This window comes from Mytilus californianus, unplaced genomic scaffold, assembly GCF_021869535.1.
Source record: "Mytilus californianus isolate M0D057914Y unplaced genomic scaffold, xbMytCali1.0.p SCAF_2, whole genome shotgun sequence".
In the NCBI taxonomy this organism is placed as follows: domain Eukaryota; kingdom Metazoa; phylum Mollusca; class Bivalvia; order Mytilida; family Mytilidae; genus Mytilus; species Mytilus californianus.
The window spans coordinates 13,780,092-13,807,008 of record NW_026262668.1 but is presented as its reverse complement, the minus strand read 5'-3'; the positions used below and the strand labels follow the sequence as shown (position 1 = coordinate 13,807,008).

The 26,917-nt window shown below is 31.6% G+C and overlaps 1 protein-coding gene across 1 annotated transcript in view; it reads right to left on the bottom strand.

Annotated features, from left to right (window-relative positions):
- LOC127729292 (diacylglycerol kinase beta-like) overlaps positions 1–26,917 on the bottom strand; it is a 138,928-nt gene that overhangs the window by 95,678 nt on the left and 16,333 nt on the right. Inside the window, exons 2-6 of the mRNA XM_052237031.1 lie at positions 23,229–23,412; positions 16,231–16,323; positions 14,354–14,409; positions 10,032–10,386; positions 443–601 (exon numbers count right to left, since the gene is read on the bottom strand). Coding sequence (XP_052092991.1) covers positions 443–601; positions 10,032–10,386; positions 14,354–14,409; positions 16,231–16,294 — 634 coding nt within the window. The 5' untranslated portion in view covers positions 16,295–16,323; positions 23,229–23,412. The remainder of the gene's footprint in view (positions 1–442; positions 602–10,031; positions 10,387–14,353; positions 14,410–16,230; positions 16,324–23,228; positions 23,413–26,917) is intronic.

Genomic DNA, 26,917 nt, shown 5'->3' with positions numbered 1-26,917 from the left:
TTAGACCACTTACCATTATGTATAGAATTAACACTGTGATTGGATTACTTACCATTATGTATAGTATTAACACTGTGATTAGACCACTTACCATTATGTATAGAATTAACACTGTGATTGGACAACTTACCATTATGTATAGTATTAACACTGTGATTAGACCACTTACCATTATGTATAGTATTAACACTGTGATTGAACTACTAACCATTATGTATAGTATTAACACTGTGATTAGACCACTTACCATTATGTATAGTATTAACACTGTGATTAGACCACTTACCATTATGTATAGAATTAACACTGTGATTGGATTACTTACCATTATGTATAGTATTAACACTGTGATTAGACCACTTACCATTATGTATAGAATTAACACTGTGATTGGATTACTTACCATTATGTATAGTATTAACACTGTGAATAGACCACTTACCATTATGTATAGTATTAACACTGTGATTGGACTTTTTTGATGATGATCTAGAATGAGTGGATACATCTGGTGCAGAATCGTCCCCAGCTGCTAACGATTTCTCCACGGCAGGATTGGCTGTTACAGCAACTGCAGGATGTGTCGATGCTGATGTTGACCCTGTAGATAATTAAATATTTCTATAAAATTAAAATTAAAGTGACATAAGCTACAAAATTCATGCCCACCTAATTGTCTCGCACTCTCAAATTTAATTTATATCATATCAAAATATATATCACAATTACAAGTTCCCAGGAAACAATAAACAATGCATGAAATCATTATACAATATCACAATTTCATGCATATTTTTTGGACTGGACCACTTCTAATAAACTATCAACACGACCTCTGAAGATTGTTGAAGGGCATGTGATCCTGATATAAATATAAATAGACAGACATGGATTTCAAGGTATACATGCCTAATAATATAATGACTTGTTATTGTCTTATAGTTCGATTTGATTTCATATCATAGATTAAAATATTCAACTGTGGTGTAATTCATTTTACACATACGAGAAAGGTTTATTCTTGCAGTCGATTGGGCATTGAAATAGGTCTTCCTGCCTGCTTTCCTATTTTTACTTTTTTTTAACTAATATCCTTTTCAAACACTGAACTTGTTGACAACATGCACAATAGATATCAAACTGAGGTCACATTTCATTGGTTGCATGCAACTGGATTTTATTGTTTAGCAAGACAATAATAGTTGCTTTTAACCTTAATTACATAAACGTCACACTTTTTTTTCGGTAACATTTTAAATTTAAGGTCAAATAGAACCCTTCATTAGGTTTCTTTTTTTTGTCATATAAATTATATGAAATAAAAAGAGTAAAAATAAATGGGGAATGTGTCCATGGGACACAGATGATGCCCCCGCTTGCATATCATATAAAGTAATAAAGGGACATAACTGAAGAACAGTAAAAGTGACGCTACCCAAATTTGTACTTGATCTGAGTTTTGTGGTAATAAGTTTTGTGTATAAGTTTCACAAAATTTGGTTGAGGCAAACTTAAGTTAGAGAACGGAAACGAAAAATTCAGCAATTTTTCCATTTGTTTAGGGGCATAACTCTAGAACAATAAATGTGACACCACCAAAATTCAAACTTGATCTTTATTTTGTGGTAATAAGCATTGTGAATAAGTTTGATAGCATTTGGTTGAGGCAAACTAAAGTTAGAGAACGGAAACAAAATTCAGCAATTTTTCCATTTGTAAAGGGGCATAACTGTAGAACAGATAAAGTAACGCCACCAAAATTCAAATTTGATCTGTGTTTTGTGGTTATAAGTATTGTGTATAAGTTTCATAGTATTTGGTTGAAGCAAACTAAATTTAGAGAATGGAAACGAAAAATTCAGCAATTTTTCCATTTGTAAAGGGGCATTACTCTAGAACCTTTAAAGTGATGCCACCAAAATTCAAACTTGATCTGTGTTTTGTGGTATTAAGCATTTGATTGAGGCAAACTAAAGTTAGGAAACGGAAACCAACTTTTGGACGTACAGACGGACGTACAGACGGACAAGGGTAAAACTTAATGCCCCCTTCGCTACAGCAGGGGCATAAAAATCATTTATTAGATCAATGCATGATCTTAATTTTTCAAATTAAAGAGGTAATTCTAAAATTACGTTCTTCAAAACCTTTGAGTACACGCTTGTGGTAAAATATGAAAATATTGATATGTCAGCTGATCTGTAACGTCATAATTTATTTGAGCTGTTCCAATCTTACTCCCACGTAGTATGCTTTGTATGAAAGAGTTACCTCAGGTCAGACACTGAAAGTGAGTGTGAATGATGTCATTGAACGATGACATAAAAATCTAAGCATTCCACGGAAAAATGAACAAATGTGAAACTGAAAGTCAGCAAAACACTGAAACGTAAACAAACGATGATAAAAATTTGTTGAAAGCTTATTTTCTTAAGTAAAAGTAAGATAAGCATTAGACTTTGTCCAAACCTGTCTTAAGTACATGAATGTAATCGTAAATCATTAAGCATGTTACTAATTCAGGTTTCATTGTCTTTTACGTCAATATTAATAGTTTGTTTAATTAGGGGAGCAGCAAATATTTGCCTTCACCTAGAGTGCTTCAATCCAAAACAATAGCTGTATTTGTCCTATTAGAATAGAAATAATTCATGGGGGCTTGAATTTATACTGATTTTTTTCCTGAGGTTTGCCCTTTATGCTATTGCTCAAGGTACATTATTCAGTATAAAGGCCAACCTGTGGTAAAATCAGTATATATTCAAGCCCCAATGAATTATTTCTTAAAAATTGAACTCTCTTTCAGGAAAATTTGTCTTAGGTACATAAATTCTAGTATCTACCAAAGCTTGCACCCAAAAAAATTTGTGTAGCAATTAATTTCTATTTCAGACGTGCATTTTATTTTAGATTTAATTTAGTACATAAAATGTCAGGTTCCAAGGTCTTTTCATAAGAAATCATGATAATAGAAGCATAATCTGTCAAATTAATCTTACATAATGTCTATTCTTACTCCCACATCTACTTAATATTTAATGGTTGACATTTATAATATTCTGTCATCATAAAATAGAATTAAAATTAATTATGTATGATGGTCCAGAGCGTGGTTGTTGCATCACCACTACCCAATAAAGTTTTTGCTTAATTGTCTGTCAGATTGACTCATACAGAAACACAGCGCCAACATTACTACATATCAAGATCCTGAAGGCCATAATTGTAGGCGATGATTATATCATAAATTTATCAAAATTTTTTTTTCCTAATATTCATATTTCATCAGTTGTTATGTTTCTTTTTAGTTATTAAATCCCCTGGCACTGAACAGAATAGCCTACTAAATTTTCATACTTCCTACATAAGAACTTCACCACGTACCACTTGATTTGGTCAGGTTTTAGCATCTCCTTTAGATAAGTAGGTTCCATCAAACAATCATATTTAATATACTGTGGATTCATTTATTTTCATGGGAACCACTTTTTGTGGGTTGAGGAATAATTGTAATTGTATACTTAATTTCATTGTTTTGAAAATAGTCTGCTTACAAACCTATAGAAAATTTGAACTTTGTTGAACGTTTAAGTTAATGAATTATCTTTACCTATGAAATCCATGAAAATTGGTTTCCCACAAATAGTATTGAATCTACAGTATTAATATCACTGATGTGAGATCATACAAATAACCTGTCATGTGACTGATCCAAAAATATTAGAACTTTATACCCATTCCCTAAGTCAGAAATCTCTTCATTTTCATTAAACAAGAGACTTAATTATCCTCTATCTATTATCTACTTCAAGGTTTTGAAAATAAGGGGTAAAATCGATCCATTTAAACAACATCGATGACACATGACAAATCATAGCGATTTTCATTGGTTGAGACAGTCAACATTTGGTTAAACATGGGCAAATCTGAATTAAAAAATTTCAAATTAAATTCTTCAGAGCTTGACATATAGTAAAGACAGCTGTCAACTGATGGTGACTGTATGTTAACCTCTCGTTAATTTGTGTGTTGTTTGGTTGCTGTCGCATTGACATATTCCCCACGTTTCCTTTTATTCATCTCTATTCCAGCATTTAAAATTATTGGAAGAAAATACTTCAAAAAGTACACATAATACCATAATGTTGAAAAAAAAGTATTCAAATTTACGATATGTTTTCCCCATGATTCAGTTTCAAATATACAAAAAAGGTATTACTTAGTTATTTTCCTGGTATTCCAGAGTATTGTAAAAGACTTTGGTCTAATGGTCAAATCCAGTTATACAATTGTTGATCCAGTCAAATGAGATTTCTGATAAAATTATGGGAATTTTTAGATGTATCAAATGGAATGTCCATTGAAATTATGTTCCAAATCAGTAATTTTTAAATTGTTCCTTTGATTATTCAGCATGTTTGATAACTGTGATTTTCTAGTTTACATATCAGTATCAATACGTGCATTATTGTAAAGTTTTAAATGGAAGGCATGAAACAGTCCTATTTTCTTGCTATTCTGTTGAAAGACTTTCTTAGATTTATACCTGAAACCATTTCATACATCAATAATTCAATAGAATTAGGGTTATCTAAGTTGGAATTCATGTTTACTTATTGTGATCAATTATATAATTGTAAAGTTTAAAACCATATACACTTAAAAGTCCTATCTTCTAACTTTTCTGTTTAAAAGATGTTCTAAGATTTCTTACTTTACACTATTTTTGTACATTAATAATTCAATAAAATTAGGATTACCTCTGTTGGACTAAAAATTGACCCTCTTATCCATTTAGACAAACATGATGTCCCCTGTTATTGCATATTGGTGTACAATATTGGATGATTTAATGTACATACAACTATTGTTGAAGACTAAGTGTTGACCTTGACACATACAACTATTGTTGAAGACTACAACTATTGTTGAAGACTACATGTTGACCTCCACACATACAACTATTGTTGAAGACTACATGTTGACCTCCACACATACAACTATTGTTGAAGACTAAATGTTGACCTCAACACATTTTTGTTTGAGGCAAAGAAACAAATAATAAATACAAGTAGATGTTCAAGATATGTTCTACGTAAATATCAAGTTTCATTAAAAGCTGGGCAGTATAAAATTTTATGCATTTGGCAGCAATTTGGAAGCAGGCAGATAATTTTTTACACTATGATTAATTTGGAACAGCATATTATACCTACTGGTACATACTAGTTTGCATAAATCTTAACCCCAAAATATATTTCTAAAAATTTTTGCTTTTTTATAAAAACTTCTTTTTACCACATATCTTTTTTTCTAATTTCACAAAAATCAACTACTGAGACCTAGAATTAATTGGAATTGAGATTATATTCTTTTACATGTATACTTCAATTTCCGTTGAAATCCTAGCACAAAATGATATTTCTTAAAATTTTTGATTTTTTAACAAAAATTCAAAGTTTTTACCTAAATTTCCAAATTTACTGAAATATTTTCATACAATTTACCCAAACGTTAAAGATTTTCCCTTTACAAATATAAAGACTACATATGAAAACTATTAAAATCAGTTGAGGCAATTGTTCATATGAACTACAAATGCTAATGGACGAACAGATGGACAGACAGAGTGAATACTACAGGGCACCACTAGTAGGCAAAGCCCTAATTAAAAACAAAATGTTGACTTGAAAGTAAAACCTCACAAACAGGTTTGGCTCTAGAAACTGTGAAATTTATTCAATGGAAATTAGCCACTTGCAGCATCTTTAATCACAGTTCAGTTGCAAATAACAGTACTAAATATATATACACTCATCCTTTTACATGATTTGACCTGATAGATAGAGTTGGCTTTCATCGTGTCATTACAGCAACACAGAACATCTTTAACATCTAAAATGGCTTCCACAATACAACATATATCTACAGAGCCACCATGGCCAATGAAAAACAGTCATGCAACTTGAAAACAAAGAAGGCATGCATTTTACATTCATGTTCTTGAAGAAACATTTGAAGCTACCTGTAGCTTTTAAAAAGAAATGTCATTAGGTAGGAAGACAGATTGGCACTATTTATATTCATGCATGAATGGAGATGTGATTGATTGATGGTGTTTAACATCACTTTCAGCACTATTGGCTATTTTGCTGTGGCCAGTTTTTTATTTGTGGGGTGGAGGAAGCCTGACTGACCTTCAGCAGGAAAACTGGCAATCCTAGTCAATTAAGATTGTAGTCGAGTGCACCTGCCATGTGTGAGGTCAAACTCACAACCTCAGTGTTGACAGGTTCGATTGAAGTCTAATGCATCTGCCATGTGCAAGGTCAACCTCACAACCTCAGTGTTGACAGGTTCGATTGAAGTCTAATGCATCTGCCATGTGCGAGGTCAACCTCACAACCTCAGTGTTGACAGGTTCGATTGAAGTCGAATGCATCTGCCATGTGTGAGGTCAACCTCACAACCTCAGTGTTGACAGGTTCCATTGAAGTTGAATGCACCTGCCATGTACGAGGTCAACCTCACAACCTCAGTGTTGACAGGTTCGATTGAAGTTGAATGCACCTGCTATGTGTGAGGACAAACTCACAACCTTAGTGTTGACAGGTTCGATTGAAGTCTAATGCATCTGCCATGTGCGAGGTCAACCTCACAACCTCAGTGTTGACAGGTTCGATTGAAGTCAAATACAACTGCCATGTGCAAGGTCAACCTCACAACCTCAGTGTTGACAGGTTTGATTGAAGTCGAATGGAACTGCCATAGGCTACCAAGACCCTTAGGGAGATCTGGGGTATTTTTCAATGAAACACCAACCCCAATGAACAAATAACCAAAAGACATCTAGAGGTCAAATTTAAATCTTCAACAGCGGACAGTTGTCCACACAATATGTCAAGCTCTAAATCAACAAAACAAATATTAAATTTCTATTCATTTTGTCCCATATTTCCTTGACAAGAATTTTATAAACAGCTACAAAATTTAACCGCAGTGCTTTTAAACAGTGGAACAGAGCCCAGTACTTGTCCTGAATATAAGAAACCTCTTAAGTACATTTACAAAACAAAAAATACACAGTTTACCAGCATAATCTTTACAAGAAAAATTCTGGGAGAAATACTGCTTTTGTATTTTGTCTTGTAACAAAGGGCAATATATATACACACATCAGATGTCAACTAGTATGTATAACTATAATATGAGATAATCTTTAATTGGGAACATTTTATTTCTTTATTTTGGGATATAACATTTTGTTTCTTTATTTTGGGATATAACATTTTATTTCTTTATTTGGGGATATAACATTTTGTTTCTTTAATTGGGGATATAACATTTTATTTCTTTATTTGGGGATATAACATTTTGTTTCTTTATTTGGGGATATAACATTTTATTTCTTTATTTGGGGATATAACATTTTGTTTCTTTATTTGGGGATATAACATTTTATTTCTTTATTTGGGGATATAACATTTTGTTTCTTTATTTGGGGATATAACATTTTGTTTCTTTAATTGGGGATATAACATTTTGTTTTTTTTTATTTGGGGATATAACATTTTGTTTCTTTATTTGGGGATATGACATTTTATTTCTTTATTTGAGGATATATAACATTTTGTTTCTTTATTTGGGGATATAACATTTTGTTTCTTTATTTGGGGATATAACATTTTGTTTCTTTATTTGGGGATATAACATTTTGTTTCTTTATTTGGGGATATACCATTTTGTTTCTTTATTTGGGGATATAACATTTTGTTTCTTTATTTGGGGATATAACATTTTATTTCTTTATTTGGGGATATAACATTTTATTTCTTTATTTGGGGATATAACATTTTGTTTCTTTATTTGGGGATATAACATTTTGTTTCTTTATTTGGGGATATAACATTTTGTTTCTTTATTTGGGGATATGACATTTTATTTCTTTATTTGAGGATATATAACATTTTGTTTCTTTATTTGGGGATATAACATTTTGTTTCTTTATTTGGGGATATAACATTTTGTTTTTTTTTATTTGGGGATATAACATTTTGTTTCTTTAGTTTGGGATATAAGATTTTATTTCTTTATTTGAGGATATAACATTTTATTTCTTTATTTGGGGATATCACATTTTGTTTCTTTATTTGGGGATATCACATTTTGTTTCTTTATTTGGGATATATAACATTTTCAGGGAAATAAAAAATATTTACAGTAGTTATTCATTGCACAACTTTGAGAAATGGACTATAATGGGTATTTAGACCCCCTAAAGGCCTCAAATATGAAGTACTAAAAAATATGTAACCATTTATATAAAAACTATTCTAATCTTAACCTTGATTGTTATTGACGTAAAGTAAATATATTAGGATAAACTGATATTTTATCTAGATAATAAAACCATACCAGGAAAAGGAAGAATTTATCTATCAACTGCAGATTGTATTTTATCTCCCATGTCACCCGAATTACAGGACTGTACTTTGAACCCATAATTTTGTGTTTATTTTTATGACTATGAAATCAAAAAATATTTAAATCAATACAATCATGATGACACATAATTCAAAAAAAAAAAACAGAGTGGACACATAACTATGTCTAGCCTACTGTATTACCAGAATTACTTTTAATGAAATTAAACTCTCAGAGATCAAAATTATATGAAACCAGTCAGGTACAAATGCTCAGGTGCATGTATTGAATTCCAATACCAAAGACCTATCATGTTTGGTTTCTGAGATAGATCTTATTCATTAAAATAGACCACTAGAACATGTAAATGATGTCAAGGCCAATGTCAGACAGATATATTGTGGATTCATTATTATCCATGGGGTACTTTTTTTTGTTGATTTTGTGGGTAAAGGTAAATTTATTTCAGTGTTAAATAAAACAAGCTTTGGAAAGACTTGTAAACAAAATGTGTAAGAACAGCAAAATCTGGTATCCACAAAAACAGATGTTTTCCTCTGCACGAAAATTGATACCCATGAAAACAAATGAACCACAGGTAAAACCCATGAAAACAAATGAACCACAGGTAAAATTATCAAGACAACTAATATTCTAAATATTGTTGACCAGTCATGTATATATATAGCTGTGGCAGACTAAATCCAAGAAATTATTCTGATCACTGGAGTGTCAAAATGAGATCAAGGCCATATGACATAAGTCAGAGACAAATGTATTTCCATAACAGCCAGTTCACTTATGCAATACTTTTGACCTATCATTCAAAGTTACCAAAGTTACCAGAAAGAATATATTTTGTACTGAAAAAAAATACTGAAGCATTCAAATGAGATCAAGGCCATGTGGCATAAGTCACAAGGGCAAATATCCCTCAAAAATAATCCACTGTTATCCACATATAAAATACTGTTTAGAAATTATTGCGAGGTTTTTATTAATGACAATAATGGGACTGGGTAAGTATCACAATAATAAGAATTTGTATTCTGAATTGATACATGGATTTGTATGGGGATTTTCCTTATAAAATCACAATAATTATTCTCGCTTTTTTGTCCATTCTTAAGAAATCAGAATAAAGTGCATGCAATAGTTTCTGAACTTACAATAATTTTGACATATCGTGTATAGCTGGTGAGGAACAGACCTAATCCTGAAAACTTAACCTGACCACTAGAGCATGAAAATTAGGTCAGATGACAATGATTGGATGACAATATCCAATTATGAACAACAAATACATCAATTTTTGTAAACTGATGTGAAACTTGGAATAAGATATTGAGGTGTTTTGCAAACTGTAAACGGCACTGCAACTTCAAAAGTAATATTAAGTGTCAGGTGCTACAAAAAGGAACCACAGCCATCAAACATATAGAAGAAAATATTAGAACTGAGAGCAGAAACAAGACATGCATATAACAGCAAGATTAACATTTAAATTTTTTAAATATTTTTGTAAAAAAAAGAAACGATTCCATTCTGCACTGATATGTAACTACATAACTGATACAACAAATCACATGCAGCCATCAAAGGGATACCTGCTCGACTACGTTTCCCAGACTCCCCGCTGTCATGACGACTATGACCTTTCTCACCATGGAGACCTAGTCCGTGGAGTTTTTCTGTCAAACCATGAATTTTTTCTACAAAGCCTTGGTGTTTTTCGCCTTTGTCAATATGTATATCTGCACCAAGGTGCGTTATGGGAGCACAGACTGTCTGTGTTGCCGTGACAGCAGCAACATCTCTGACATGGTGATAATCCTTACCAGTTGTTGTTTGTCCACTTGGCTTTTTCATTAATGATAAAAACAAATGTTTACATAATTCCTCTGGTATCTCTGCCTCCATATAGCTGTCCATAAACTTTTTAAATCCATCATATAACATGGGCTGAAAATACATAAAAATAAATTGTATTCCTTTTGAAATTTATTATTTGTGGGGTTTCTGGATTTCACATTTAACATTGGACTTTTCTCTACAGGGTAAAACCATTGACTTTTCTCATGTTTATGACAGACTACAGACTACAGAGGCATAAAAGAGAAGTGGAAGATACCTAAGGGATATTCAAACTGATACGTTTTAAAAACAAACTGACAACGCTATGAAAACCAAAAGACGAACAATAGTTTTCAAAACACAACATAGAAAACTAAAGATTGACTTTAACAACATGAACCCAACCAGCAACTAAGTTATCTCAGGTAAGCAGATCCTGCTCCACATGTGGCACTAATAATGTTGCTCATTTCATTACAAATTACTTTCCCTCCTGATGACCTGAGTTAACCCCTTGTATTGAGGGGTTTGTGTTTGCCAATCTTTAGTTTTCTGTGTTGTGTCTTGTTTATGTTTTCGTCTTTTTCTTTTTTAAGGGAGATACGGTGTTGTCTTATTTTATTCAATTTAAGATTTTTTGTTGCCCCCCTAACCCCCCTGGTATCATCTCCCTCTTTTTTGCAAACAAAATATATAGACCACAAAAAACATGGTAATCATATCTTTATATGGTGTAAAAATATCCTAGAATACTGAATACTGCTGGTACTTTGATTTTTTTTAATTCAAAAGTCAGCATACTTATTGATATTTTGGTTGTTATTGGCTTTGAAGTAGCTGTCAGTAACTGCGAGTACTCTCAGATCTGTACTTAGTGTCATTTTTGTTGTTGGGGATGAGGGATGGATAAGTACCCTACCATGTCTGGTCTGTGTTTTTGTTTGATGTTTTTATGCTTTGTATTGATCTGATGAGTTAAGCCTTTTTCAACTGACTTTTATACATGTAGTTTGTTCTTATGTTGTGCTGTTACACCACTGTTAGGGGAAGGGTTGAGAGCTCACAAACCTGTTTAAGCCGGCCACATTCTTTAGTCTATTGTCCCAAGTCAGGAGCCTGTAGTTCAGTGGATGTCGTTGGTTCATGTCTGTCATATTTGTTTTTCTTAAATTATTTTGTTATAAATTAGGCGGTTAGTTTTCTCAGTTGAATTGTTACATATTTTTCATGTCGGGGCCTGTTATAGCCGACTATACAGTATAAGTTTTTCTCATTGTTGAAGGCCGTACGGTTTTAATTGCTTACATCCACTTTATTTGATCTTTGGTGGATTTTGTCTCATTGGCAATCATACCACATCTCCTTATTTTTGTATACCGTTTGTCTGTTTGTCTTTTTTTTAAGTCATGGCATTATCAGTTTATTTTTCGACTAACGAGTTTGAATGTCCCTTTGGTATCTTTCCCCTCTCTTATATCAGACAAACCAAAAAGATATTGCCATATTATAAAATTCAATCAAATCTTTATTTTGTGACTCAGATAGAGTTACACAAGAAAATAAGCTATGAAGAACAAAAGATTTACAAATTAATAACAGATCATCAATATGTTTGTAGTCTATCAGTATAGATAATATTATTTGTTAATAACAGATCATCAATACGTTTATTATATCAGTATAGATAATATTATCTGTTATTATTGTTTGTATCATATAATGTATAGTATGGGGTTAGAAATACTATACCTTAAATATTGATAAAGTTATTTTATTTCTTGATTAATAAAGGATATTATACATGATACAGTATTTGATGCTTGGTTTAATACATATAAAAAGTTTATATTTAGGATAAGAACATTTTAGAAGATTAAGGAATTAAAATTTAACCGATTCTTAAGTTGTATATATGAATAATAGATGAGGGATATACGTCAATTGGTCTGTTTATAGTTTTGATAAAGACATTTGTCAAAAAAGAGGTGTCTAAACAATGTCAAGCTGTAAATTGTCACAAGTCTCAGAAATTTGTAGAATACTTTAAATAGAAACTATCAAGGGTTTGCCGTCAACAACAAATGATGCTAATAACAAAAAACATTTACATATTATATAAATCACTTAAAAGATTACTAACTTAAAGGCACATTTTTAAGATACAGTTATTATTTAAAAAAAAAGATATTTTAATCAGAGCAAGCTGCCAATGTTTAGAAATGTAACCAAAAAAATCAGAAAAAGGCAAAATAGACCAAAAAATATTTCTAAGAATTATTTAGTCAACATTATAATGACATCATATATTTAATTATAAAGAAATCATATGTGTAATTAAAATTATAACTGAGTAAGTCTGATATACATTAACATATGTCTGTGTTGCTATAATTTCAGGTCTGAATTTTCATGTATTTTCTTCAATGGCAACCTATGGATAATTTTTATTACTAATAAAGAATTTCGGAAAGCATCTTTTTATCTTTTATATCAATTTTCATTAAATCCTAGCACAAAAAGATGTTTCTCAAAAATCATTAACATAATGTTTTTACCTATAATTATTCTATGATAATTATAAATTCATAATTGTATCGGTAACGATTCGGTCAGATAACAGTCTGTTGATTAGGATATTGTTTGAATAAGAAAACTTATCGACTCAGTTTCCGTTTTAATTATATATTTTGTATGAGTTTTTTATGGACTAAAGTTACCAATATTAATATCAGTTAATGGCCTCAGTGAATATTGATTTCTGCATCCTTAAAAACTAACACTGACCTCTATGAAATATTCTAAATGTAAAATGTTTACCCAGATGCATAAAAATAGACTCTGTGAATCCAGCCTTCATGGCAAGAAACAATGTCATTTATTATCTGCTGTGGCTCATAAGGCTCTAATATTTATACTATATAACTGATTTTCTTTTTTTTTAATAAGAATATCAGTCCAAAATACTTCTTGTACTCTTTTCTTTAGATCACCTGACAACATTTATCTGTGAAATTTAATTACACTGGATCCTAGCCTGGTTCTGCCCTTAATTATTGTACAAAATCCCCTCAATCCTCTTATATTTAAATACTAATTGAAGTTACATTAAGATATTTATTTTGGGGTTTATCTGGCCGATTCCAAAACACAGAAATATACAGAATAAAACAAACATTTGTACCCAATTGACTTCAGCAAACCATCATATGACACAAAAAAAGCCACCTTAGAATATACCATTTCTGATAACTCTTTGTCTCATTTTGTGATTACTTACTCACTCATGCAAAGTTAACCTGAGATGAATTTGGATGTTATTTTTATGTTCTTTTTGGTCATAAAGCTCATCAACTGTTTTGGTACATATACATCCTTGACTTTCAAATATTCTGCTTTGAGCGTTCCTGATGAAGGTAAATCCAGAAAAGCGCTTTGAACGCACGAAATTTACATTTTTTAAGTGTTGTTTTCATATTTTGTGTTGTTGGAATGCTATAGCACTGAATTTATTTGCCTTTAAGCCTCCCTTGTCAGATAAGGAAAAAACATATTTTAACATATTTTGACACATTATGACACCAAAAATGATGCCATTAATGATTATTAGAAGTATGAACACTACTTATTTCTGTAGCTGTCCACCTTCTTTGCATTCTAAAAAGGCATGTAAAAAGTATTTAATTCCTATAAAAAAAAAGATAATTATAAGTATTGAATGCTTCTTTTAGTAATTTTATTGGGTTGTAAAAGCGTTGACCGTGCGCACATTTTTAGAATGAAGCGCTTCTGCGCTTCATACAAAATGTACTTCGGTCAACGCTTTTACACCCCAATAAATTTACAAAAAGAAGCATTCAATTCTTAAATATCTCAATCCCTCATGCCAAAAATAAATAAATAAATGAATGAAAAAATAAATAAAAAAGAACAAATTTCATTCATTCACAAGAAAACATTCTTTCTTAAATTAACGTTTGAATAAACTATAAACATGGAAAAGAAAAAAAAAATATACAATGTTATGGGACATTATCATGGTGATAAAATAATTCAGTTAACCAACAAAGATACCTACCTCATCACAGGAGATTTGTAAATCCTCAAGAACATCTTTCAACTTCTTAGATGAATCTGCATTATAAAAATTCCTTTTAATATACAATACCAAGGATTTATATTTACATCATATACATGAAATACTGTAAATTCAGTTATTTTCATGGGTACCAATTTTCGTAAATGGAGTTAATTTTTTGCCCATAGATTTTTACTTCTTTGAACACTTAAATTTGTGGTTAAACTATATTCACAAATTCATAAAAAAATTCCTGCCATGAATAATACTGTAACCCAACTGACTTATTTCCAAGAGTTGAAAAATAGCAAGAACATTAAATGTTGGCAATATGTAAAACTTGAATCTTCTGCTTATATAAATACATCAAGAAATTTGGAAATTGAGAAAAATTAAATTGCTGCAAAGACAGCAAGAAAGTGTAAAACCCATAATAAAGCATCAGTGAAAATATGTTGGTTTACAGTAATGAATCCACAGTAGGCAACTATATAAATGTTTGAACTAAAGTTAAATATACTTATTTTTCTATGTTTTAACCCTTGTCTGAATCCCCATTTATATCAGAGGGTGGTAAAGGGTTATTTTCGTGCAACGTTTTCGAATTTTTTATTTCATGTGTTTTCGTGTTTTGACGTTTTATTTCTCATTTTCTCATGTTTGGTTCGATGTGCGTGCTTCGTGTTTCCCCTTATTTATTTTCCGTGTTCCGTGTCGGTACTCTAAATTTCTCGTGCTTGTCCCCCATTTTGATTAAAAAGTAAACCGGGACTAATTCAAAGTCACCTCGGATATTTACAATTCTATATTATATGTATGGTATGTAATAAAGTCCATCAAATTACTATGAATAATATTTTTTTTTCAAATCAGATGCAACTAGTGGACGCTAAAAGGTGACCGTAGGGTCTTCATGTCCATTAATAATGACTGCATGATCTCCAAGAACGGACGAGTAATAACTTCTAGTATATTTTTCCTTAATATTTACGATTTAATTTCTCATGTTGCGTTTTTCCCGATTTTTATTTTCCGTGCAACGTTTTTTCGATTTTTATTTCATGTGTTTCCGTGTTCAGGTCCCTCCTTTACCACCCTCATATCAGCAACAATCAAAGTATACAGTTGAGAAAGGTAATTGTGTATAAATACTTCAGATGAATATTTACACATCACAATGATAGTAAAGACCAATCAAGGATGGTTTATTTTTCCATGGTAATTGAACAACTTGGCTTAAACATGAAAAAATAACACTGACGATTGAACCATGATATTATGGTCAACTGACACTAGTCAACCAGGCATTCAGGCATCAGGAGCCTGTAGTTCATTGGTTGTCATTGGTTCATCTCTGTCATATTTGTTTTTCGTAAATTGTTTTGTTATAAATTAGGCAATTAGTTTTCTCAATTGAATTGTTTTACATTTTCATATCAGTGCCTTTTATAGCCCAATATCTGGTATGGGTTTTTCTTATTGTTGAGGGCTGTAAAGTGACCTATAATTACTTACATCCACTTCATTTGAACTTTGGTGGATAGTTGTCTCATTGGCAATCATACCACATCTCCTTATTTTTATATATGTACACCTTACACTGATTCTATTAACCAAAAAGAGGTCAAGGACATGTAATGTTTTTATACTTACAAGATATATATTCCTGGAGTTGATGGAACTCGGTAGGACTTAACTTTTATACTTACAAGATATATATTCCTGGAGTTGATGGAACTCGGTAGGACTTAACTTTTATACTTACAAGATATATATTCCTGGAGTTGAGGGAACTCGGTAGGACTTAACTTTTATACTTACAAAATATATATTCCTGGAGTTGATGGAACTCGGTAGGACTTAACTTTTATACTTACAAGATATATATTCCTGGAGTTGATGGAACTCAGTAGGACTTAACTTTTGCCACTGAAATGTCATTCTCTCATCATTTCACTGCACGTACAAACCTGAAAACAAATCAAAATATTACACTGATTATTAAATATAAAAAAATTCTAATCGCCTCAAAAAATGAAAATTTTCAGTAAATTTTGAAACAAAAAAGGCTGATTTGTGAGTTAGTTTTTCATCTGAATTCTGGTATTTATATACTATTCTTCTGATAAAAATTGTTAAACAAACTAGAGGCTCTAAAGAGCCTGTGTCTCTCACCTTGGTCTATGTGCATATTCAACAAAGGACAGTCTCCAACATTGTGGACAAGAATAGAATTAATGACAAAAATCTATGTTTTGTTGATCTTGTATTGCTGATCATTTATCCGTTTAGTTTCTCTCTATCTTCTTTATTTTTTGCTCCAAACACAAAAGAGGGTAAAAAAAAATCCTCATTTAAGGGCATTGACATCTATAAAGAGTGATAGTCTACTAACTATATTGGCAAAATTTGACTTGTTTGAAGATCTTGCCTTGCTGATCATTTTTGTGATCTAAAGTGTCTATTCATCTATTATAATTTGTATCATATAAGGCAAAACGCAAAAAAAAAGGTAAATATCGTATTAAAGGCAATAACTCTAATAAGGAGTCGTCTGATAATTTCCTCCAATAGTCTTAATTGTAGATCTTTTCTTGCTGATTTCTTGCTGATAATTTTTGCTTATTTAAGTTTCTATCTATCTATTATAATTTTTTTCATATAACGCAAAACGCAAAAAAATTGTAAAAATCGTCAATAAAAGGCAATAACTCCAATAAGGAGTCGTCTGACGATTTTGTCCAAATTGTCTTTCTTGTAGATCTTATTTTGCTAATCACTTTTGCTTATTTAAGTTTCTATCTATCTATTATAATTTTTATCATATAAGGCAAAACGCAAAAAAATATGGTAAAAATCGTTATTAAAGGGCAATAACTCCAATAAGGAGTCGTCGGAGGATTTCCTCCATAAGTTTTTATTATAGATCTTATCTTGCTGATCATTTTTGCTTATTCAAGTTTCTATCTATCTATTTTAATTTTTAAGATAAGGCAAAAACGCAAAAAAATGGTAAAAATCGTCATCAAAAGACAATTACTCTAATAAGGACTTCGACCTTGTGGAATTATTTGAAGAACTTGTCTTGCTGATCATTTTTGCAATTCAAAGTTTCTTTCCATCTATCTATCATAGTTTTCCAGATAATAGGCAAAAATGAATAAAAAGGTTAAATTTGTCATTAAAGGGCAATAACTCCTATAAAGAAGTTGTCTGACAGTTTTGACGTATCTGGACAATTGGTAGAGCTCAACATTCTTAACATTTTTGCTTTGTAAGATTTTCTCTATTTAAAACAGTTAACAAAATAATTTCAAAACTTGCATTTTACCCTATGTTCTTTTTTTAGCCATGTCGGCCATCTTGGTTGCGGGCAGGGTCATCGGACACATTTTTTAAACTAGATACCCCAATGATGATTGTGGCCAAGTTTGCTTAAATTTGGCCCAGTAGTTTCAGAGGGGAACATTTTTGTAAAAGTTAACGGCGACGTCAACGACGAACAAGGGACGCCAAGTGGTGAGAAAAGCTCACTTGGCCCTTCAGGCCAGGTGAGCTAAAAAAAACACATGTTGTCACTTGTTTATTGTTGAGTACTGTATGTTGAACTCAGGATGTCTTTTGAGGTTAATTCTATCGTTGAGTTCCTTCTCACTGGCCTATACCTACATCTCTCCTTGTTCATACACTAAGTTTACAGCTGATCATTTACAATTCAATTGTTTTGGGTTTTTTCAGTTTAATCGTTTAACAATAATGCTATCATCTTTCTCTATCACAAATTAATTACTGAAGGAGCTTTGTTAGATGAGACTGTCAAGTGTTTTCTCTATAGGTTTACAAGTGGAAATTGAATACAGTTTTGAAGGAAGTTTTGGGGTATTATTTTGTAGGGTGTTCTAGAGATAAAATCCAGTGTTTGTCTTTCCTTGCTTGCAGAACAAACTCAAGATGACTCAAAACAATACAGGTAATTGGCATTAGTTTTCTGGACATTGTTTATTTAATAATTTAGGACCACTTTAATTAAATTAAGACACTGTTTACTGCAAAATAATATCAAAAGATGTTGATTCATTATACAAAACAACATGTAAATATGAATGAAATGAGATAATGGTTATATACCACTGAAACAGCAACCCAAGGACACAGAAATCAAAACACATCTCATTGTTAATGTACATTCTTCAACAATAAACAAGTGTCTACACAATATATCATGCTTTATATCATTCCAAATCTAAAAAGTTGTGCTGCTAACAACAGTACTTAATACCCATAAATGACATGTTAAAATTCAGAAGCTGATATACTTATAAATGCATACCACCTGAAATCCATCTTCCCTGTAGACCCTCGTAACATGGGGAAAGTTAAATTTTAAACTTTGAAACAACATTAATTATTTTTGGCAGGTGTGAGATCCTCCTCCCCCTCATAAGAACTTGGAACATTGCCAAAATCCAATCTGTTTCTAATGCGCACTGCTTTGATGCCTTAATGTCGAACAGCAGTTTTATTGACAATATAATGCTTTAACTTTAAACAGAGGAGCTCTATGAAAACACAGGTTAAATTAAGTGAAAAAACAAAAGTCATCAGTTTGTAATCATACAGAAATCTGTAGAAAAAACATTTCTGACTTCACTTAGCACATGACTGAAGATAATATGAAGATATACAACTTGCCAGATTTACATTAGATATTGTATTTTACAAGGAGACTGTTACTATTCCTAATTTTCTCTTTTGAACTGTTTAATATTGTGTTGTCCCAGTGGCTTCTATTTTATCTTAGCTTACAATAAAGTATGTGTTGTGCTCATTGTTGAAGGCTGTACAGTGCCCTATACATGTATATATTTATCCTTGTCCTTTGGTCTTTGGTGGATACATTTTGGTAGTTGTTTCATTGGCAATCATACCAAATCTCCCTATTTTTATATTTGTTACCATATTCCAAATGGCTATTCTAACAACATGAATGTTTGTCTGTTTCTCCCTTTAGTCAAACATGGTCCAGTTACCTTGCTCTTCTGACCAGTAATAATAAATTCCTTATCCTTTCATTCCATCAGTCAAATTAAATACAATAGAAATTTCATAACTGCCAATTTTTAAAACCTCCAAGAGGGCTTTCAAACACAGGAGGACATAATGTATTCAAACAAATAGTTTATGGTTTTATACACTTTTTTAGAGGTATTTAGTTAATATGATTAGATTTCAAGAGTTAAGTCCTAATGGGAAGGGGAATTTGGTAGATGGTTTCCATTAAAAATACTTATCCAAGATACCTAGGCATACAAGGGTAGTGATGGTGGTAAAATGCTGATCCACAGAACAGAAGTAGACATATTTTACATCAAGTCAGTTATAGGTATACATGGATAGTGATGATTGTCTGACCCACAGAACAGAAGTAGACATATCTTACATCAAGTCAGTTATAGGTTTACATGGATAGTAATGACTGTCTGATCCACAGAACAGAAGTAGACATATCTTACATCAAGTCAGTTATAGGTATACATGGATAGTGATGGTTGTCTGATCCACAGAACAGAAGTAGACATATCTTACATCAAGTCAGTTATAGGTTTACATGGATAGTGATGGTTGTCTGATCCACAGAACAGAAGGAGACATGGATAGTGATGACTGACTGATCCACAGAACAGAAGTAGACATATTTTACATCAAGTCAGTTATAGGTATACATGGATAGTGATGATTGTCTGACCCACAGAACAGAAGAAGACATATCTTACATCAAGTCAGTTATAGGTGTACATGGATAGTGATGGTTGTCAAATGCTGACCCACAGAACAGAAGCAGACATATCTTCCATCAAGCCAGTTACCCAGGGCACAAAAAGCTAATTACCCACAGTAATAAACATAATGCATCACAACAAGAGTTTTGCTTGCTTCTATTTTTTGTCTATTCTCTTAATAATTCAACTAAAATTATACAAAAATTTCAATTGAGATTGTCAGATTTCAATTACATGGGAGAGAGATTAAAAATTTGAAACTTGTATACCCCAAATCTCTTTTTATTTATTTATGTTATATGATTATAGTTTCTTTGTTAGGGAACCTATATCAAGATAAACCTCTATGTAGATAACCTAAGGGGAAATCAGCCCAAATTTGACAAATTACAAATCAGGGTAAAAATAACAAAATATAAAGATGTTGAACGATTAACAATGAGACAACTCTCCACCAGAGACCTAATGATGTAAAGGTTAACAACTATAGGTCATTGTACAGCCTTCAACAATGAGCAAAACTCATACTCATAGTAAGCTATAAAAGGCCCTGAAAGCCTAGAAAAAGCCATCCTTACCTGAATAATACAGCACATATATAAATCAAATAGATTTAAAGACTTGATTTATCAGCCTGATTCTTAGAAGTAATGATTAAAGCAAGGTTATTGAAGTTCATCATAGGTTACTTTAAACCTATTACCATGATCAGAAGAAATAATCCATTAGGATATGTACAGCATAGCTTTGGTTACAATTGATACTGTAGTTCTATCAATAATCTTCATTAAATGTCTTATGCTTCAATGATTACACGATATTTCCAATGATCATCTAATATTCCACTTTTTGATTGGTTACATCAAAATTACATCATGTTTTCATGGTTGACTGACTGTGTATTGCTCCTTTCTGCATGAATGATTACAGTTTATTGATCCAGTACAAGGGGTCAACATAATGAAGTTCTGCCTGAGCTTATCAAAAACAAGATTTCAGAATAGCAACAAATATTGATTCTTAACAGAGAAATCTTGGTCATACAGTATTCAACTCAAGACTTTATTAATCTTGTTTTTCATATTTTTTAAGGAACCTTTTTATATTTGACATTCTGGTTGCCGATGTTTTACCCCTATGTCGTAAAATTTAAATAGTTCTGTGGCTGCAGTTTGATTGGCTTGGAACCAATATGTGTTACAAAACGTTATCACATGCATGTATAAATAGATTATGCTAGAGATTCACACGATTCTGACATTTTCTGTACTTGTGCGGGTCATAGATTTTAAATGTCATCATTACGAAGCAGGTTTCAAATTTAATACTGATACTTATAAGTACAAAAATGTAGTAAATCTGATAATACACTCATGTCACTGTAATAACTTTTTACAACAATTGAAATTGTAAAGTGCTTTAAACACTACCGGGTATATCAAAGTAATTTAAATAGAAGCTTGAAGCTTTCTGAATTACATTTGAGTGTTAGAAATATAGGGTCTTTGCATCGGAAATAAACATGTATTCTAAAACCAGTTGTTGGCATGATACGGGTTATGTTCTTCTCATATATTTTATGATGGTATTGATACTAAACACCTAACGGGAGGGATTGTGCTTGATTTTCTTGCTGTGCTGAAGACCCATTGGTGGAATTCGGCTGGTTTTTTTTACTCTTTGGTCGGGTTGTTGTCTATTTGACACATTCCTCATTTCCATTCTCTATTTTACCTATGTTTCATATCATTCAGCAAAATGATTGGTATGAATTCAGAAAATTTTCAGCTAACATAAAGACCTGTTGTCACTATCAAAGATTTCTTTGACCAAGAAACCTTGGTGGAACAGAATCTCATCCTAGTGTTCTTGAAACTTTGACAGGAATAAGCCAATCACAGTGCAGTTTTGGCATGATGTAATTCTAGTTTATAAAACAATAGCACATGGCAAAATTGGCAAGAAATGTAGGATGAGCTCCAAACAAGGAATTATTTGAATCTGGAATCATTTTGAATTCTTGAAAATTAATTAGAAATGTGTAATGAAAACTAACCCAACATGCTCGTATGGCTAAGGTTCATTCTTAAATAATTCCTGAATTTCAATAGGTCCTTACTGTGAAGTTCTTGATGTCAAGAGTGGGAGGTACTTCTCTTGTCTTTTTCTTAGTAACCAGTTTCTTATCCCCCTTTTTCTTACTCTTGTACAAACTCTAATTCACCTTCTTAAAATGGTAACATACAGAATACATCGATGTGCAGTGCAGTTATTCTGTGAGAAGTATATTTGAGCCATATTTATTTTTTTTGTAAACATTGAACTCCTGCCTTTTCTTTGACCAAGTTTTTTATGTTAAATTTTGATAGTGACAACAGATGACTTTGACCAAGTTTTCTTGTACATTTACTCCATATCCTTTCATTTTCTATTGTTCAATCTTTTCTTTGACCAAGTTTCTGATGGAAAACTTCGATAGTGACAACGTGTAAAGATTGAAATATCAGAAGTCATAAAATTTCAGGCAAAGTCTAAGTCAAGACGATCTCAGAAAGATGTTCATAAAAAAAACAGTTCTACTCAAAATGAATATTTCTTGCAAGTTTTTCAACCAAAATTGGACACATATGTAAGATAAGCTGAAGCCTGCTGCCCCTGGATGCAGGATTTTCTCACTGTATTGAAGACCCATTGGTGACCTTGGGCTGTGTTCTGCTCTTTGGTCAGGTTGTTGTCTCTTTAACACATTTCCCGTTTCCATTCTCAATTTTATGATAATAAATAAGAATTATACAATTGATCTTATACTTAACTTCACAAAATATTTTAAAGATACTTCATATGATTTTTGTTTGATATATGGATGATGCAAAATAACCTGCAATGTAATTTAAGATTAAACAGGAACAGAATTTGTCCCAAAATAAACTTTATACAGCTTTTTATACATAGATGATATCAATCCTTACATAATAAAACACTGGCATGGCAATGAGAACAAAAAAATATATTTCATCAAATTTAATCCTTAATCTAATGTTGCCTGATCTTTAAAAACCCCCAAAAAACATTTCAAATGTTTTGCTATACTTTACCTTGAAATTCTAATCCTATTTTCCTCTAATATAACAGCCAAGCTCATTTATTTCTTTATAACACTGATTTTTTTGTATTTCTGCAGCTATGATATTCCTGTATGAATCTGTCACAACTATCATCTACATTTGTTCTTTGTTCTCAATTATTAGCAGGGACAATCATGTTTATAATTTCAAGACCCTGAAAAGAAAAACATATTGAACTTTTAGCACTGTATCAACAACATGAATACACAAGATTTCAACTACCCTGGTATAAGGGAAAAGTACAAACTTCAAAATCTTTAGTTTTCTCTGTGTGAGCATTTAAAAACCTTACAGATCAGCCATAAATTAATATTGTAGCCATCAGGATCTGCTTACCCTTCCGGAGCACCTGAGATCACCCCCAGTTTTTGGTGGGGTTCATGTTGCTTGGTCTTTTGTTTTCTATGTTGTGTCATCTGTACTATTATTTGTCTGTTTGTTTTCGATCTATGAGTTTGACTGTCCCTCTGGTATCTTTCGTCCCTCTTTTAGAACAGAAGAGATAGCCTCTGTGGTCATGGTGGTTGAAATGAATTGCCCAAGTAATACTGACACAAAAAGGAGCATAAACTACATAAAAATAGGAGACTGTTTATTTGGTTGCATGGAATAAAGGGACACACAATTACAAAAAAAAGATCAAAGCACTTTATTCACAGTTTAATATACAACATTTAATTTTAAATGAATTTTTTCGACAGATGCAAAAACTCTGAATACCACTGTACATGTATGTAGTAAAGATGTCATCACACCAGTAGCCAGTGAAATTTGTATGTAAATAAGGAATTAGCTAAATCTAATACCTGTATATAACACAGCATTACGCCTACAACAAATATCTTTATCAATCTTATAAAATTTTCAAGGGCACACTTAATAAAATCTCATGTTACATACAGTTATATTTGGTAGATAAACTTATTGAATATGGTAAAGAGGCAGATCAAATACATGTAACAAATGTACTAGGAAATAAAATGGTAATAAAATAAACTAAGGAAGTCAAACTGACATTTATCGACAGCATAAAACCTTTACATGATATTTGTTTTTTTAAAAGATCAATGCAGTTTAATATACAACTATAAATTTCAAATTAATTGTGTGCGACAGATGCAAAATAAAGTAAATTAAAAAAAGTACAGATATGTCAAACTAAACTCCTAATTTCCCCCTTTACTGGTTTATGTTTGTTCATGACATAAAATTTGTGTTGTGCTTTTCTCAGGAACTACTTATCAGAGTTTCCTAAAAGTTGGTATCAAGCATCATGTGAGCTAGCGTTACTATGTGATGGATTTTAATGCTCAACAACTTCCTGTTTACAGAATACATATATAGTCTTACACAAAATGACACTCAAAAAGTCTTGACATTTCCTTACAAATTTTAAAAAATCGTCACTTAGATTTTGGATTTTTTTAAACCAAAACTTTGCCTACAATCTTAAAAATTCTTTATTTAATTCAATTTCAATTTCAATTCATTATTCCTAAAGTCTTTTAGATTTTGACCGCAGGTTTATAGCACCAAAAAAAATTTAAATTCATCTACAGGTAAGGATTAAAAAAACTGCATCTGATGGAAATGATTAATAAACATAAAGATAAAAAGAATCTTATAGGATTGTAAGTATGCTTTATTTTATCACTTTGCACTTCAATGACTTTAGTGTTTTTTTCTACAGCCATGGATAGCAGTTGGTTAAAATTTTTGACCAGTTGACCAGTTTGATTTGATAAAACAAATAGTCTATTGGGTTAGAATTTTGAATGAACTGTAATAGGTTGATAGCACCAGTCACAGTCAAGAAAGGGCTTCCAATATATTACTCTTTCCATTGCTTCAATCAGACCAGTCATTTTAAAAGAAAAAATGAAAACACAAAAACTTTACAGATAGCTTCAGCGGTTAATTGATTAATTGATGACTGTTTAACGTCCAGGGGCAAATATTACATGCATATTCAAGGTCACCTTATGTGGATGACAAATAAAAAGTGATGCCAATATCAGAACTCTGGCACTATAGGCCAGGTGAGTTAATAAAAAGTGATGCCAATATCAGAACTGGCACTATAGGCCAGGTGAGTTAGAAAGGCCAATATTTACTAGTCATTATAATTGCCTGTCATTAAAGTATTAAAAGAATAGGCATACAAATGTCACCAGAACTTCTACTTTAAAAGAATAAACATTTCTGAGATTGTACAAATTACAAAAATTTGCTAAAAATGCAAAAGCCGTTTACAACTGATTTTTATAGTTTGTTCTTATGTTGTGCTGTTACACAACTGTCCTAGGTTAGGGGAGAGTTATCATGCCACCAATTTTGTAATTCAGTGGTTGTTGTTTGTTGCTGTATATCATATTTGTTTAATGTTTATTGTTATGTACATAAATCAGGCTGTTGGTTTCTTGTGTGAATTAATTAGCATTTGTCATTTCGCTGCATCTTACAGCTTGCTATGCAGTATGGGTTTTTCTCATTGTTGAAGGCCGTATGGTGAGCTATAGTTGCTTACCTTCTACATCATTTGGTCTCTGGAGGAGAAATGTCTCATTGGCAATCAAACCACATCTTATTTTTAAAAACACTGAATGGAAACATTCTTTCGCAATCTATGATTAATTTGGTTGATTTACATCATTTAATCACCCTCTTGTAACTCTGTCCCATGGACATTTCCTATTTCATATAAATTCATTAAATTACAAGTGGTTGTTAAAACTTTTAAGATAGTTTCTTGGATACTTATAAAGTTATTGTGGGGATCTTTACCTTATAAATATTTAACAAATAAATTTGATTTAACCATGATTAATTCAATCTTGGTTTGAAAACTGTTTTTCTTTTTCATTTTTAATTGATTTTAAGTCATTTGTTATCATTGATGATTATGAAAATCATAAGACAATGTTATTTTTTCTTTATAACCATGACAACAGTGTCTGTTTACAGGCTATTAAATGCATTGTGTCTTTTGGCTTTTGAAAGACACATCAAGTTAATCAGACACACTATTTTAACTCTAAGGTTAAAAACATACAAGTCTATGCCATATCCCCTTAATGATGCATGTTCACTAGAGAAGCAGCAAATACCAATTTTAAAGACTTTGGTTTGATTCAGCTGGGGATCGAGGACCTCCTGAGCTTAGGGCCCTCGGTCATAAAACTTTACTCAGTACTCTGAGTACAAAATTTGTGCTCGAAACACCAAATCCAGTATTTTGATTGGTTAATTTCTGAGTCAGAGTATGATAATCGTGCTCCAAAGTTTTATGACCGCAAGGTCCTATAAGCACACTATAAGACCATCAAGCTGGTTGCATTATTGTTGGGTAATATTGTACTACTGGTGTTAAGCAGTATATCTCATCAGGTACATTAACAAAGGCAAATGTGTTAGTGACTGTTGTGAGTTTGCCCTTTTGTTTTTGTTTGATTACCAAGTGTGTTTGTCATATCTTAATCAAAGGTATTTATGAAAGTAAAAGTATCTTCTTCATTTTATAGCTTATCTTGGCCTTTTTTATCCCTTCTCCTGCTTATAGCAAAATTTAAGTATAAAAAGACTAACATGTTAAAATCTAATTTATGTCTTCTCTTTATATAAAAAAAGAAGATGTTTAATGACTGTAAAGGAGACAGAAA